General features: G+C 42.2%; 2 protein-coding genes across 3 annotated transcripts in view; both read right to left on the bottom strand.

Annotated features, from left to right (window-relative positions):
- Positions 1-12756, bottom strand: part of LOC126077506 (mitotic spindle assembly checkpoint protein MAD2A-like) — a 214769-nt gene that overhangs the window by 56156 nt on the left and 145857 nt on the right. The window lies entirely within an intron of this gene.
- LOC126076817 (rho GTPase-activating protein 20-like) overlaps positions 1-12756 on the bottom strand; it is a 55071-nt gene that overhangs the window by 5816 nt on the left and 36499 nt on the right. For both annotated transcript variants that reach the window (XM_049885437.1, XM_049885436.1), the window contains 3 exons: positions 10300-10366; positions 7814-8002; positions 4917-5095 (listed from right to left, as the gene is read on the bottom strand). In XM_049885437.1, the coding sequence (XP_049741394.1) occupies positions 4917-5095; positions 7814-8002; positions 10300-10366 (435 nt within the window). The remainder of the gene's footprint in view (positions 1-4916; positions 5096-7813; positions 8003-10299; positions 10367-12756) is intronic.

Here is a 12756-nt window from a genome sequence, read left to right on the forward strand (position 1 = left end):
CTATTTCAGCCATGGGATTCTTAATTCCTGGCAAGAAAAGTTCTGAAACAAACACCACACACACAAATACAGGCACACACTCACACACACATAAAACAGGAGTAGGTCTTCTGACTTGAGATACATGTGCTTCTTTGGAAAAACCTCCTCTCATAAAAGCTTTGTTTTTCATCTCTTTAAGGGTTCTTGTTGTTTCTGTGCACCCCCGAGTGGATTCAGACTCATCATAGTGACCCCATGTGACAGAAGAGAACTGCCTCATAGGGTTTCCTAGGCTGTAATCTTTATGGGAGCAGATCGCCAGGCCTTTTCTCCCGAGGAGAGGCTGGTGGTTCAAACCACTGACCTTTCCGTTAGGAGCTGAGTGCTTAATGATTGTGCCACCAGGGCTCCTTGCCTTAATTGGAAAGGTGGGATAGGATATCATATTTTCTGGGGGTTTAGTTTCTTTGGGAAGTAAAATGTTCCAAAACAGAAAGAAATGATCAAAATTTAGATACAGCAAAACTTCAGGCCTCTGAGTACTAGAGCCACAGGCGTCCACAGGCCAGCTTCCTAAGTGGTGACCTGGAAAATCTGTCTTAATATCATACAGTTGGGCCTATTAAAATTTATTAAGCTTAATTTTAGTGTGATAACAAGGGGAAAACGTCAGATCACCTTGCTAGCTTCAAAGTCACATCTTTCTGCCAGTGGTCTCACTAAATAAATAGGTCGAACACTCACCCAACACCCCCACAACAACAACAACAACAAAACATTGTCTTTGAGTCCATTCTGACTCATAGTGACCATATAGGACACAGAAGAACTGATCCACAGGGTTTCCAAGGAGCAGCTGGTGGATTCTAACTGCCAATCTTTATGGTTAGCAGTCATAACACGTCTTAGCTCTTAACCACTGTGCCAGGAGACTTCTCTTAATAGTAGCTACTACAGGAAATGCCTCAGGGCAACTATCATGATGACAATCTGGAAATCATTCACTCTTTCTTATATTTACTGAGGTCCTGTGTGTGTCAGGCTCTGCTTTGCGTTCTGAGGACTTAGCTGTGAAGAAAACGGACAAAGTCAGTTCCCCAAGTCCCTCCCACCCTCCACTCATTAGAGCAATGGTGACCTTGCTTCCTCTGCATCCTTCCAACAGGGCACTGCCTGAACAGAAGCATGTCCCTTCTTCCATTACCAGTGCCCTGTAAGGATCCCAAGGAGACCAAACACCGAACTCACAAAATAACAATAGGGCAAAAATTCAGCTTAGGCTGTTGGTACATGCAGAATTCTGCATACTGTCTTGGTGGAAGTCTCACAGTAAGGGGCCACAGCCTTTTGATCTGGGGGCTGGCTAATTTATGCTAACCTACATGTTAAAAGCTAGTGGACAGGAGGGTGTTATAGAAAAGCAGGTACACACTAGTGATAGAACATTTGTTGCTATATATTTTCATATGGACCAAGACACAGGTTTGCAAGCAACGTCCATTTACTGATGCATATAGGATGACCCATTTACCAAGACAGATTTCATTGTAAATAAACTCGGGAAGTAATATTAAATGGGCACCTGGCCACTTGACTGGAAAGGGAATACAGAAAACTCTACTTTACTTATGTCTAGGGCAAGGCACTTTTGACCTTTATGCCTCAGCCTGAGTTGGAGGCCCTGGGCCCTGTTTCTACCCTGCCTTCCTTGCATCTCCACCATGCTGGGGACCAGAGCCCTGAAGCAGGCCTGCAGAGGCTGTTCTGGGATCAACACTTTGCTTAAAGTTGGTCTTGGATGTAGATTCTATTTTCAAAATATGTGAGGCATCTCCAAGGATGTGAAGAGCAAGGCATTTGAGAAGAGCAGGTTAGCACGTGGCAGGTTAAGCACAACATGTATTAACAAAGAATGCCGAAGGTGGTCAAGATGAAAGAAGGCCCAATGGTAGCATCATTCCTATGGCACTTTTAAAGTGAAAGGCATTAAGAGAACGGGAAGGAATGATGATAAAACCAGTGGAGCTGTTGGTGGCCTGACTGAGCATTTATTTATGCATTTTATTTTCTTCTAGTTTAAGTGAAAGTTTACAAATCAAGTCAGTCTCTCATACAAAAACTTATACACACGTTGCTATGTCCTCCTAGTTGCTCTTCCCCTAATGAGTACAGCACACTTCTCCTCTGCACCCTGTATTTTCTGTATGTATTCAATGAGCTCCTGTCCCCCTCTGCCTTCTCACGTTGCCTCCAGACAGGAGCTGCCCACATAGTCTCATGTGTCTGCTTGGGCCAGGAAGCTCACTCCTCACCAGAATCATTTTCTGTCCTATAATCCCGTCCTATCCCTGTCTGAAGTTGGCTTGGAGAATGGTTCAGTCTTGGGCTAACAGAGGATCTGGGGACCGTGACCTCTGGGGTCCCTCTAGTCTCATGGACTGAGTATTTTTGGACTCATCATAAGGTAAAAATTTCCTTACTATGGGAAATTTTTGTCATTATTTTCAAAAGTTTCAAAAGAAATTTCTTTTGAAAACTTTGCCATCATTTCCGGTGAGGAGCTCTTCAAAGGTAGGATACTTCTGTGTGTGTAAGTGCGTGTTTTGAAATTTTTATTTATTTAATTTTTTTGCACGTGGCATACAGACAGGTGCTTTTAACACCCACGGCAGTTTCCTTACCTTTCTGTAATGTTTTTCAGATTTTCAAATTCTGACTGTATTATACCTACTATGGCTCTTTGCCAATCATGAAGAAGGAAGCCAATCATATTTCTATACAGCTACACTGTGTGAAGATAATGCTAGAACCTTCCTTACCTTTAAAACAGATGCTACTACCAAAACTGACTCATCCTCCCAATTCACCTTCTCTCCTGAGTTTAGTTTCTGCTTGAGGGCTCCACATGCTCTGACACTGGCCGATATTCTGAAGATGCCCTCTGTCAGAGGCCCTTTTTGGTTAAGAAAGAAAAGCATATCCTGGGGGGAAGGAATGGAAAAGACAACATGCAGAATTTCATACACAGGCCTCAGCACAAGCTTGTCCTTGTTGGCATCCGGAGCTAGGCTACAGGAGAGTATGGTGCTCAAGCTGGAAGGACTCAAGTAAATTCTTTAGGTGTCTCTAAATATGTTTTCTATTCATTGGTCCACTCTACATTTCTACACTGAAACACTTCAAACACTTGTTTTATTCAGATTTTCTTTTTCAGTTAATTTACACTTCTAAATCAAATTTCTCTGTCTACTTTAAGACTTCTGTTACATCACCCCGTCCTACCTCACCATTCTTTCCCCATTTGCTTATCCCCTTTTAAGCAACTGTATCCCCCATTCCTACTTCTTGTATTTCCCCTCCTCTTTCAAAATCAGGCTCAAAAACCTTCTCCTCCAGATAGCCTTCTCCAAATAAATCCTCTCAGCACTTTCTGGAAAAGCCGGTGGCGTAGTGGTAAAGTGCTACTGCTGCTAACCAAAAGGTCGGCAGTTCAAATCCAGCACGCGCTCCTTGGAAACTCTATGGGGCACTTCTACTCTGTCCTGTAGGGTTGCAATGAGTCAGAATTGACTTGATAGCAATGGTTTAGTTTGGTTTCTTACTTTTTCATTTCCTTTTTCTCTATCTTTATATCTCTTGCTTGCAGTCAGGGGCCTATCTAGGGAAAGCAGTGCCTAGGGCAATTAGTGTTAAATCTCTCAATGATCTCTCCCAGCTGGCCATGGAAACTGTGGTGGCCAGTAGAAACTGTTCTGGCACCCTTCCTCAAGTGGTGCCCAGGGCACACAGTCAGAGCACAGGACAGGCACCCTACCTGCCCAACTCCCCCTACCCCCAGCTAGGCCTCTGCTTGCAGTGTAGAAAGATAATAGGTGTTGGAGTCAGGTAATCTGTGGCATTGAAATGTATTTTACCACCTATTCACTGTGTGACCTTGGGGAAAGTACAGTACTTACCTATATTAAAGCTTTTGTTTATCTCCTTTGTGAAATGGGGATGATGATAATCACAAACCAAAACAAACCAGTTGTCCTGGGACAATTCCAACTCCCAACAATCCTATAGCACAGAGTAGAACTGCCCATAGGGTTTCCAAGGAGCAGCCAGTGGAATCCAACTGCCAACCTTTAGGTTAGCAACCCAGCTCTTAACCACTGCAACTCCAGGGCTCTCTGATGATAATGATAAGGACCCCAAATTTTCCGTGAAAGTTGCAGGGTCTGGGGTGGTACCCAGCATGCCCTTAAGACGATGATTTTCTTTACATCAAGCATGTGAAGCACTAGTATAGCCCCTGGAGGGATACTAGATACTCAATAACTGTAAACACTGATGGTTTAATACACTACTTTGAGACAACACAAGCTAAACTTTGTGGCTTTCGTTTGACTTATTCTATCAGGATTAAGATATTGGTATATGCCAGAAGGTGAGTCTTGTAGTCTTAAGCTTATGCACTTGAAATAAAATCAAACGCCATCTGAAATATTAAATCAAACACCATCTGAAATATTTTGAGTTGTAAGATTGAGTAGTCTCAGCTGAAGAAGCGACTAAGGGAAAGCTGAGAGTAGCGAGAAGTTCAAGGAAGGAGCTGAAAGGAGAATGTGAAAGGAGGTGGAACCTCTGCTTCAGAGACTGGCAAACACAGAGCACGTTCTGACTTATCTGAGCAGACATATGTGGGTCTTTTCTGAAACTACTGGAATGGAAAAATTACCTTTTTCTCTGTGTCTACCTTATGATTCTGCAATAACTAAGTCAAATTTGTATTCTTTGAAAGAATGTAACAAAGCTTCTCAGCCAAAGCCAGGGGCTGTCTAGTGCTTTCTCCACTTAGAAATAGATTTGGATGAGAACACATGGGCTTGCAGAGCTTTCTCTTCCTCAATCTCCCTGCTCAGGGGGCCACAGAAGGCCAAAGGGAGACCTACCCGGAGAGGAGTGGGCAGGTCATCACTGGGACAAACATCTTTGAGTGAAACCCCAAAGAGCTTCCCTGGCTCGGGGGATGGTAGAGCCCTGCACACGTTGTCCTGGCAAGTGCCGGGGTTCCGCCGAAAGGCCCAGTTCACCACAGGCCATTTCTTTTCACCTGTCTTCTGGCCTGCATCTAAGGAAGAAGTGAGATTGTTAGAAGTAGTAGATTAATTCACTTAAACTTATTTCCACTGTTTCCATTTGCAGAGCATGTTGTTTCCTAGGGCTAGAAGAGAGAGAAAGGGAGTCATTCAGTGTGTAGAATTTCCCCCGTCCTGGGCAGGTGGATCACATCCTCATGGTGGTAACTTGTTCTGTTTTCCCTTATTCCATAAATGGACAGTTACATCCAGAGGCTTGATCAGACTCAGGTTCAATTCTTCTGGAGGTGACACTTCCTACAGGTGCTATCTGCTCCTGTTGCAGTGCGTCCTGAGGCACCGAATGCGTGGTGGTACAAGTTCACTGATGTTAAATACGATCCATGAGGAATCAGATCCCATTTGAATAGCTAAAAAATGTGGTATCAAAATCAAGTAGAGTTTGATAATCACCTACCTTTACGGTAAGTCTCCCCCCTCTAGATTTCCTCTTTGGCTTTCTGAGTGAGTGCCTGACTATTGTGAACTTTTTCTTATCAAAAAGATCTGCCCTTCATGACTCAACCTCCCTGACCCCAGCTCCTGGGCAGCCTATAACTCCTTCACTCCAAGGGGCCACAACCCTCAGGCAGTTCCATGCACGATGTGCCTCCCCCTGAGGACAGCGTTCTTGGGAAGTCACCTTTAAATGCTGGCTGTGTGATGAGAACTCAGGTGGCCTTGTTTCTTGTAACACCCACCCATGCTACCCAGAGATGATTTTTAGCTACCCAACAGTCCCTGTCAAAGGAATGCTGAACAAGAAGAGCTTTTCTAAGACCAGGTGGTCAGCAATGAAACCTGAGTTCAGAGAGGTCTTTTCTACTACTCAGCTATGAATGTTTCCTGATAAGATATCCTAGTATTTTCTTAAGCTGCTTAGAACCAGATGCTAAAAGAGTCCATAGACGAGCCAAGTTGTGGAAGGATAAACAGATGAGCAACATTTCACCAAATATCCTTAAATACCCACTGACTTGGCTTTTCTAGGATGTGGCAAGTATAACCTTAGGTGCGGTACTTCCGGTGCTGGATCAGAGGGTTCTGCCAGGTACGGGAACAAATTACTCAATCTCTTTGAACTTCAGGTTCCTCAACTTTAACATGACATCTCATGCAACTGAGTACTAAAATGGATGAAATGTATAATGTACTCCTCAGCACAAGGCACAGCACATAGTAACCTTGTTGAGAACGATTTTCCTCACTCAGAGGGCCCAAGGCAATCAAGACATCAGTCTCCTCCTCTGAAAGCAGACCCCATCCCCTTCTCCATTTGGCTTAGCACCCTCCAGAGGGTATGCAGTCATGAAGGATTGCCACCATTCCACCTAACTAAGACTCTTTCTTCCTGCCCTAACATTCACACTCCATCATTTTAGAAGTCTGAAGGAAAACAAACACATTCCTCAATCCAGGAAGGGATTTCTATACATCCAGCAATGTCAACATGTGCAAATGTTGAACGTACAGGTTAATATATTGGTGAAGTAGTTGTACTCGGCCTGGTTTCCCTACCCTTGACCTGATTTTATTATTTCTAATACTATCCAAATGTGTTCAGTTATTTGGCTTTAATACCTCTTAAGAACATTGCTCTATCCCTTGATTTAAACCCAGTGCCGTTGAGTCGATTCTGACTCATTTGATTTATAGCTATATATAAAGCTACTCTGTGACATAAACAGAAGGCAAAGTACAAACTGAGTTCTGTACTTTCTCAAAAGGACTTTGGGGCTTAGATGGACCTTTTGTTATGTACACTATCTTGTGTAAGAGTTCATGTTCCTTCTGGAACCAGTGAAAATAAGTGCTATTGTCATGAAAACTATGAGGTGATTGAACAAGCTAACTTTATAGAAACCTAGCCTTTCTTCAACGATCCTGGCAAGATTGGAGTAGTGTTACCTCATGCTTCTAAATAGGGTATGAATATTAAAAAATAAAATGTGTAAAACTTTGTGCTTATAGAATAACTATCATAAAAATAAAAACACTTTATGTGGGAATTCCATTCTGGCCACACTATTCCTCAAATTAATAATACATTTTCTTCAAAAAGAGAAATACTGATGGGAAAATAGAGGAATGGTAGGGAAAAGAATGGTAAGAAGCAATATTAAAAAGCCCCCAACCATACACACTCAGTCCTGCTCCAGTCTAGTCCTCGCTCAGAAGCACACAGGGAAAGTGAGCTTGGTCCTCATGGCTCGCTGTGGAGGTAGAACTTAGAGGCCACTTCAGCCCAAGCTCTGAATAGATTCCAGTTCAGCTCCGAAACTCTTCTACTCCACTCTTCCATTCCTTGTGTGTCTAAGCTAAGCAGTCATAAATCCCCTTCTGCTGTGGCCTAGATCCTGACGAAAGCCCTGAGATGGGGAAAACATGACTTTCCAGGCCTTAAGAAGCCCATATTCTAATAAGACACACAGATATATATACACATACTTAAAACATGCATGAAGGGTCCTGGGGATACAGAGAAGGGAACTACTACTACCTGGAGGAATGAAAAGAAGCTTTCTAGAAGTGAGTTGGCTCTTGAGGACAGACCCTTGGCATTTCTCTCAGTCTCATTCTTGGTGAAGATTGGATCCTTGCCTACACTGCCCTTTTCCCTGGCAAGGAGAATCAGCTCTGTGTTATGATTTTGTTTCTAGGAATGGAGACATGAGTTGACAGAAGACACCTGCAGGAGGGGAGGGACTCACTTTTCTGCTCCTGGTTCCTCAGTGGGCGCCTGGGCTTTAGGACGAACGGACCTCCCATCTCTGGGAATGGCTGCTCCAGTAAGAAGGGCTCCTGGAGAGTGGATGGAGATATGGAGCCCCTTAGGCGGTGTGGCAGGAGTGCAGTGGCTTGAAGATGGCTCATTTTTATTCCATAGGGATGTTCATGTCCTATACAGAGAAACATGTACATACAGATTCAGGCCGACTGGTGATGGGTGTGATCAAAGCTACCTTACGGCACCCACGTGCACCACACTGGCGTGTGGGCCTCGGGGATATAAAAGGCTGTGTCTCCTGCGTGTGCTCTCAAGGGGGAGACCGTGCACAAAGCAGGGGCCCAAGAAAGGTGTTTAAAAAACGTAAAGAGAAAATAGTCTTTAAAATATGTTACCTGATTGGAGAGTAGAGATCAGTTTGAGTACTACACCATGTTGACTTTTACTATGTTTCCATCTGAGAATATTTAAAGCCCTCTAGTTTCTGCCTAGAAACTAACTAGATCTGAGCATCTTAGGCAAATTACCTGACCACCACCCCAGCCTAAATTCATCATTTAAAGCACTTACCATCAATATTACACAGATTTGTACAGATCAGAGTAACAAAGTAAATATATTAATAAACATTGGCAGTTAATGTTCTTTAAATAATTGGATGATACGTGTCAAGACTCACTAGGATCACTCTTCTCTAACACATATGTCCATTTAACAGGTATTTCATTACATTTCATTAATGCTATAGCCAGAGCAGCAGGTAGAGTTGCCCTTATGCTTACCTCCTCTCCCCCTCCCCCACCCCCGGAGTGAAGGTGGCCCTCACAGGCGGAATTAGAAGTAAGGCTGCAGAGTATTGGAAGCCCAGAAGCCAACTCCAAAACTGTGTTTACAGAGTGAAACGGAGCCCTCAATCATTAGGTGTTGACCGCCAAATGATATCTTTTGCTCTTTCATGCTTCCAATGGCTTCCTCTCCATCGAATTCTCAGAGACCCTGCGCTGCAACATAGATTGAGCTTTTTAAGAAGAGAGCAAACACTCCCTTTCTTCTAGTTCTGACTGACTGTAAGGTGGTGAGCTCTTGCCTTTCCGTTTCTCCTGGTATAAATGCAATATGAATGCTCTGTTCATAACAGGAACTAAGCCACAAAGAAGCTTCCATGAGAGCAACAAAATAAAACAAATTCATCAGGGTAACCAGGAGCTGATCCACAACTGAGAAGTGAAAGCACATGAAAATCCATGTACAGAATGGCTGTTAAAGGACCCTCCTAAATGACGGAAGATGGAGACTCCACAGAGTCAGCAGTGGTGCCTGAAGCTGTTCTAAGCTTAGAAGTTACCATCTATATTCATTTCATCTAAATGAACACATTTTATTAAATAAATATATTTGAAGTATTAGTCTGATTTTTATTCATGTATTTTATTGCAGAATGACTTTTACAAAGATGCTGACATTAATACAAAATATGAAACAGGATTTTGGTCCTCAGCTGTGTACTTGATTTGTTATATTCTGAGATGGAGAACATGCACTCTGTGAATCCTAAAAAACTTGGTTTTTAGATTATTCAGATCACTTGGAAACATCCTGGATGGTGGAAAGAATTTAGAAGATAACGTAGATAAGAGGGAACACCCCACAGGATTTCTAGCGGCAATCAGTTCTCACCATCGCCCCATGGCAAGCTCTGCTACAGAACCTGTCCCTTCCCTTATTTTATTTGCTCTATTTCTTTTGACCACACTAAATCAGCTTGCTAATCCAAGAATTTCTTTCTTTCTTTTTTTTTTTTTTTTAGCTAAATGGTTCTAATAACTATTTCAGGAGAGGTGTAATCTATTTATCAATAATTTTGAGAATAAATGTTGGAAAACTCAGCCTGTAAAATGTAAAATGGCAAAGTGCAGGTCAGTTGTCCAGTGAAGCCTTCAGGAATCTAGATGTGCTTATCTCAGTTCGCCTGTGATGCTGAGAGAAGCTCTGGGCGCTGAGCAGGTGTTCAGTAAGTACTTGTAGTTGGACAGAGAGACCTGCTGCATTTTAGAGGATGCTTACAACACAGAGGCCACTTCGTAGTCAGAATATGGAACAGAATAATTCCCGAATGGAATATAAAATATGACGTATGGGGAAAAGAAATTTCAATCTGTATTGCTTTCATAAAAAATAAGGAGAGGTTTATCAAGACAGGGCTGTATGTCAAGTGAAAAAGCAGAGAGGAAAAATTCACATTTTTCTCCCCAACTTGACCACAAGCTGCTGAATGAAGAGATGTTATTATTTATTCCCTGGGATAGAGTAAAGCTTCATAATTTATTTATCAAATGTATGAATGGATATTGTGAGAAGTTTTTACTCCAAAGGATATTCAAACTTAAGGCCAAACAAGCAATACTTTGAGACTTTGGAGTTATAATTTTGAATCCAGTCAACCCCGTCTTAGAGTTCCCTGCCACTTACCAAGGAGTGGGAATGGGGCCTCTTTCTTGCCAGAACTGACCCACAACTGGTAATCACTCTTAGAGCCCTTGGAGACCAAAAAAAAAAAAAAAAAAAGTCACAACAATTCTTTCACAGTAGGTACTTGAAAGAGGACACATTTCTTTAACATTTCTATGTTTTCAAAAAGAAAAAGAATTGGGACCAGTGTAAATACTGTAAATCCATGGAGTTGGCCACAGTTTTTGAGTTAGCAGTCGTGATTTCAGCAACCCGTCCCTCTCCCAGCACCCAGTAGACTACTCCAGATTCCTCCTTTGTCCCTTCTGATAGGCCGGGGATCTATGGAACAACAATGCAATCAGTCCTTCACTTTATCTGTGGCCCGTGGATATGAAATCATATTTAGGTTCCTTCACTAAGAAAGAAAAGTCTAATCTCTTCTTGATGGTCCTGCTGTCTCTGGACTCCTTGCAGAACCTTAGGCTTTGTCTTCATTTGTCTCTGCCCAGACAAGTGTGCTGCTCAGAGAGACACACAGCCTGCCGTGACTATGTCTGAGCAAAGGAAAACTTGAAAAACATCTCAAGTTCAGCTGCCTTGAGCAGACAGACAAATGCCCAAAGACCTTGAGGAGATGGGCAGAGTGAAGTCAGTCCACTGGCTTTGGTTTGGACAAGCTCCATTCTGGAGCAAGAAGGATAAAGGGCGCGAAGCTGGAGATCAGGCCAGATGTAGAGAACTATTATCCCAGCAGAGTTACTGCCCAGGAATACTAGAAAGCACCCTTGAAGCAACCAGATCTCAATCGTACACACTCTGCTGAACTATTTTACAGTCCTCCAGAAAAACATAAAGCAAAAATGATGTTTCAAATGGAGTTGTTGGTGATAGTTCATATGCCTGCCCTTGACTCCTGGTAAGATATCATGGCCTTGCCTGTATGAAGGAGGGTCCCAGCTATGGAGGCTATCACAAGCACATATATGTGTATGCACGTACACACATATACACACACTCACATACTCTCTCAGCTAAATATGCTCAAAATTGTATTTCAAATAGGAAATAAGATCTAACAAAAATCTTGTCTCTTAAGGTAGGGGCTAGAAACACTATGTTGGAATCCCATAGAACAGGCAGAGCCAAGTAACGCTGATTTTTTAGTAAAGTAGAAATTCTTTCTTGTCTGGTGAAACTGACGACTTCAAGCAAAGGAAAATCACAAACATAAAATAAAATGAGCTGTATCACTGATCAATCTACTCTACACCTAAAGCCACTCACTCTTTCCAAGATTTAAGTTTTCTTTTTCAGGGCATGTATATCATATAGGTGCAGAGGTATCTGATTTACTGAGTGAATATAAATTCAATTTTATTTTAAATGTATTATTAAATTTCTCTAGTAAAGAAATCATTGATTCCCTAAGCCAAATTCTGGCTTTTCAGGGGCTTTATTATATCACTCATGGAGTCTCTATGAGTCGGAATTGACTCGAAGGTAATGAGTTTGGTTTTTGGTTTGGTGTTATATCAGTAGGTCAGGCTGAGTTTAATTACAAGTCTTAAAATCACGTCACGCCACAACAGCAAGGCATTTTCATATTTCTACATTATTTAAGGAGCCATGATATCCAAGTCCTTTCTACAGTTTCTATCCATCTGAATGTCACTCTCTTTAATAATAGCTCTCAATTGTGTGGTGTTCATATAGCAGGAGACTCTTACAATTACTCTTTCCTTTTCCCCAACCTCACTCTCATCCTCAAACATGCCCATCTCTTCCATTAGAAAAATTTCATTAACTTAGGTCAGCCCCAACAAAATAGAAAGAAGCAGAAACTAAAAGCAAAACAAGGACTAGAGTGGTGGTTACACAAATGCTCCTAAATTCATAGTCTCCTTCAGAACTTGTCTCCCTCGTTAGCAACTCATTAGAGGCATCAGTCATCTCACCCTCAGGACCTGCAGTCAGGGGCTATGGGTTCTTTACGTCAAAATTTACTACAAAACACGTCCTGTAGGATCCATCATACTGAGTTTGAGTCCTAGAGTGACAATTAGGATAAATGAGGTACGGGAGGGGAAGAACCAGGAAAGGAGGTTCAGAAAGAACAGTAAAACAGAACAGGTAAGGCGGAGGTTTACAACTATCTCACTAAAAATCTTATAAAAATTTTGTTGTATACGTATATAACGGAGCGCTCGTGGCTCAGTGGGTAAGAGCTCAGCTGCTAACCAAAACGTCAGCAGTTCAAATCCATCAGCTACTGCTTGGAAACTCTATGGGACAGTTCTACTCTTTCCTATACAGTTGCTATGAGTCGGAATCGACTTGATGGCAAGGGGTTTTTGGTCTTTTATATACACAATATATACAGTAAAAATACATGCTGTTATTAGCACTCTAAAACTACACTTCAATTTAATTATTCTATGACTTCAAGGTCACATGGAATTTAAAATTGGAGTATAA

Source organism: Elephas maximus, chromosome 5 (assembly GCF_024166365.1).
Source record: "Elephas maximus indicus isolate mEleMax1 chromosome 5, mEleMax1 primary haplotype, whole genome shotgun sequence".
Taxonomy (NCBI): Eukaryota; Metazoa; Chordata; class Mammalia; order Proboscidea; family Elephantidae; genus Elephas; species Elephas maximus.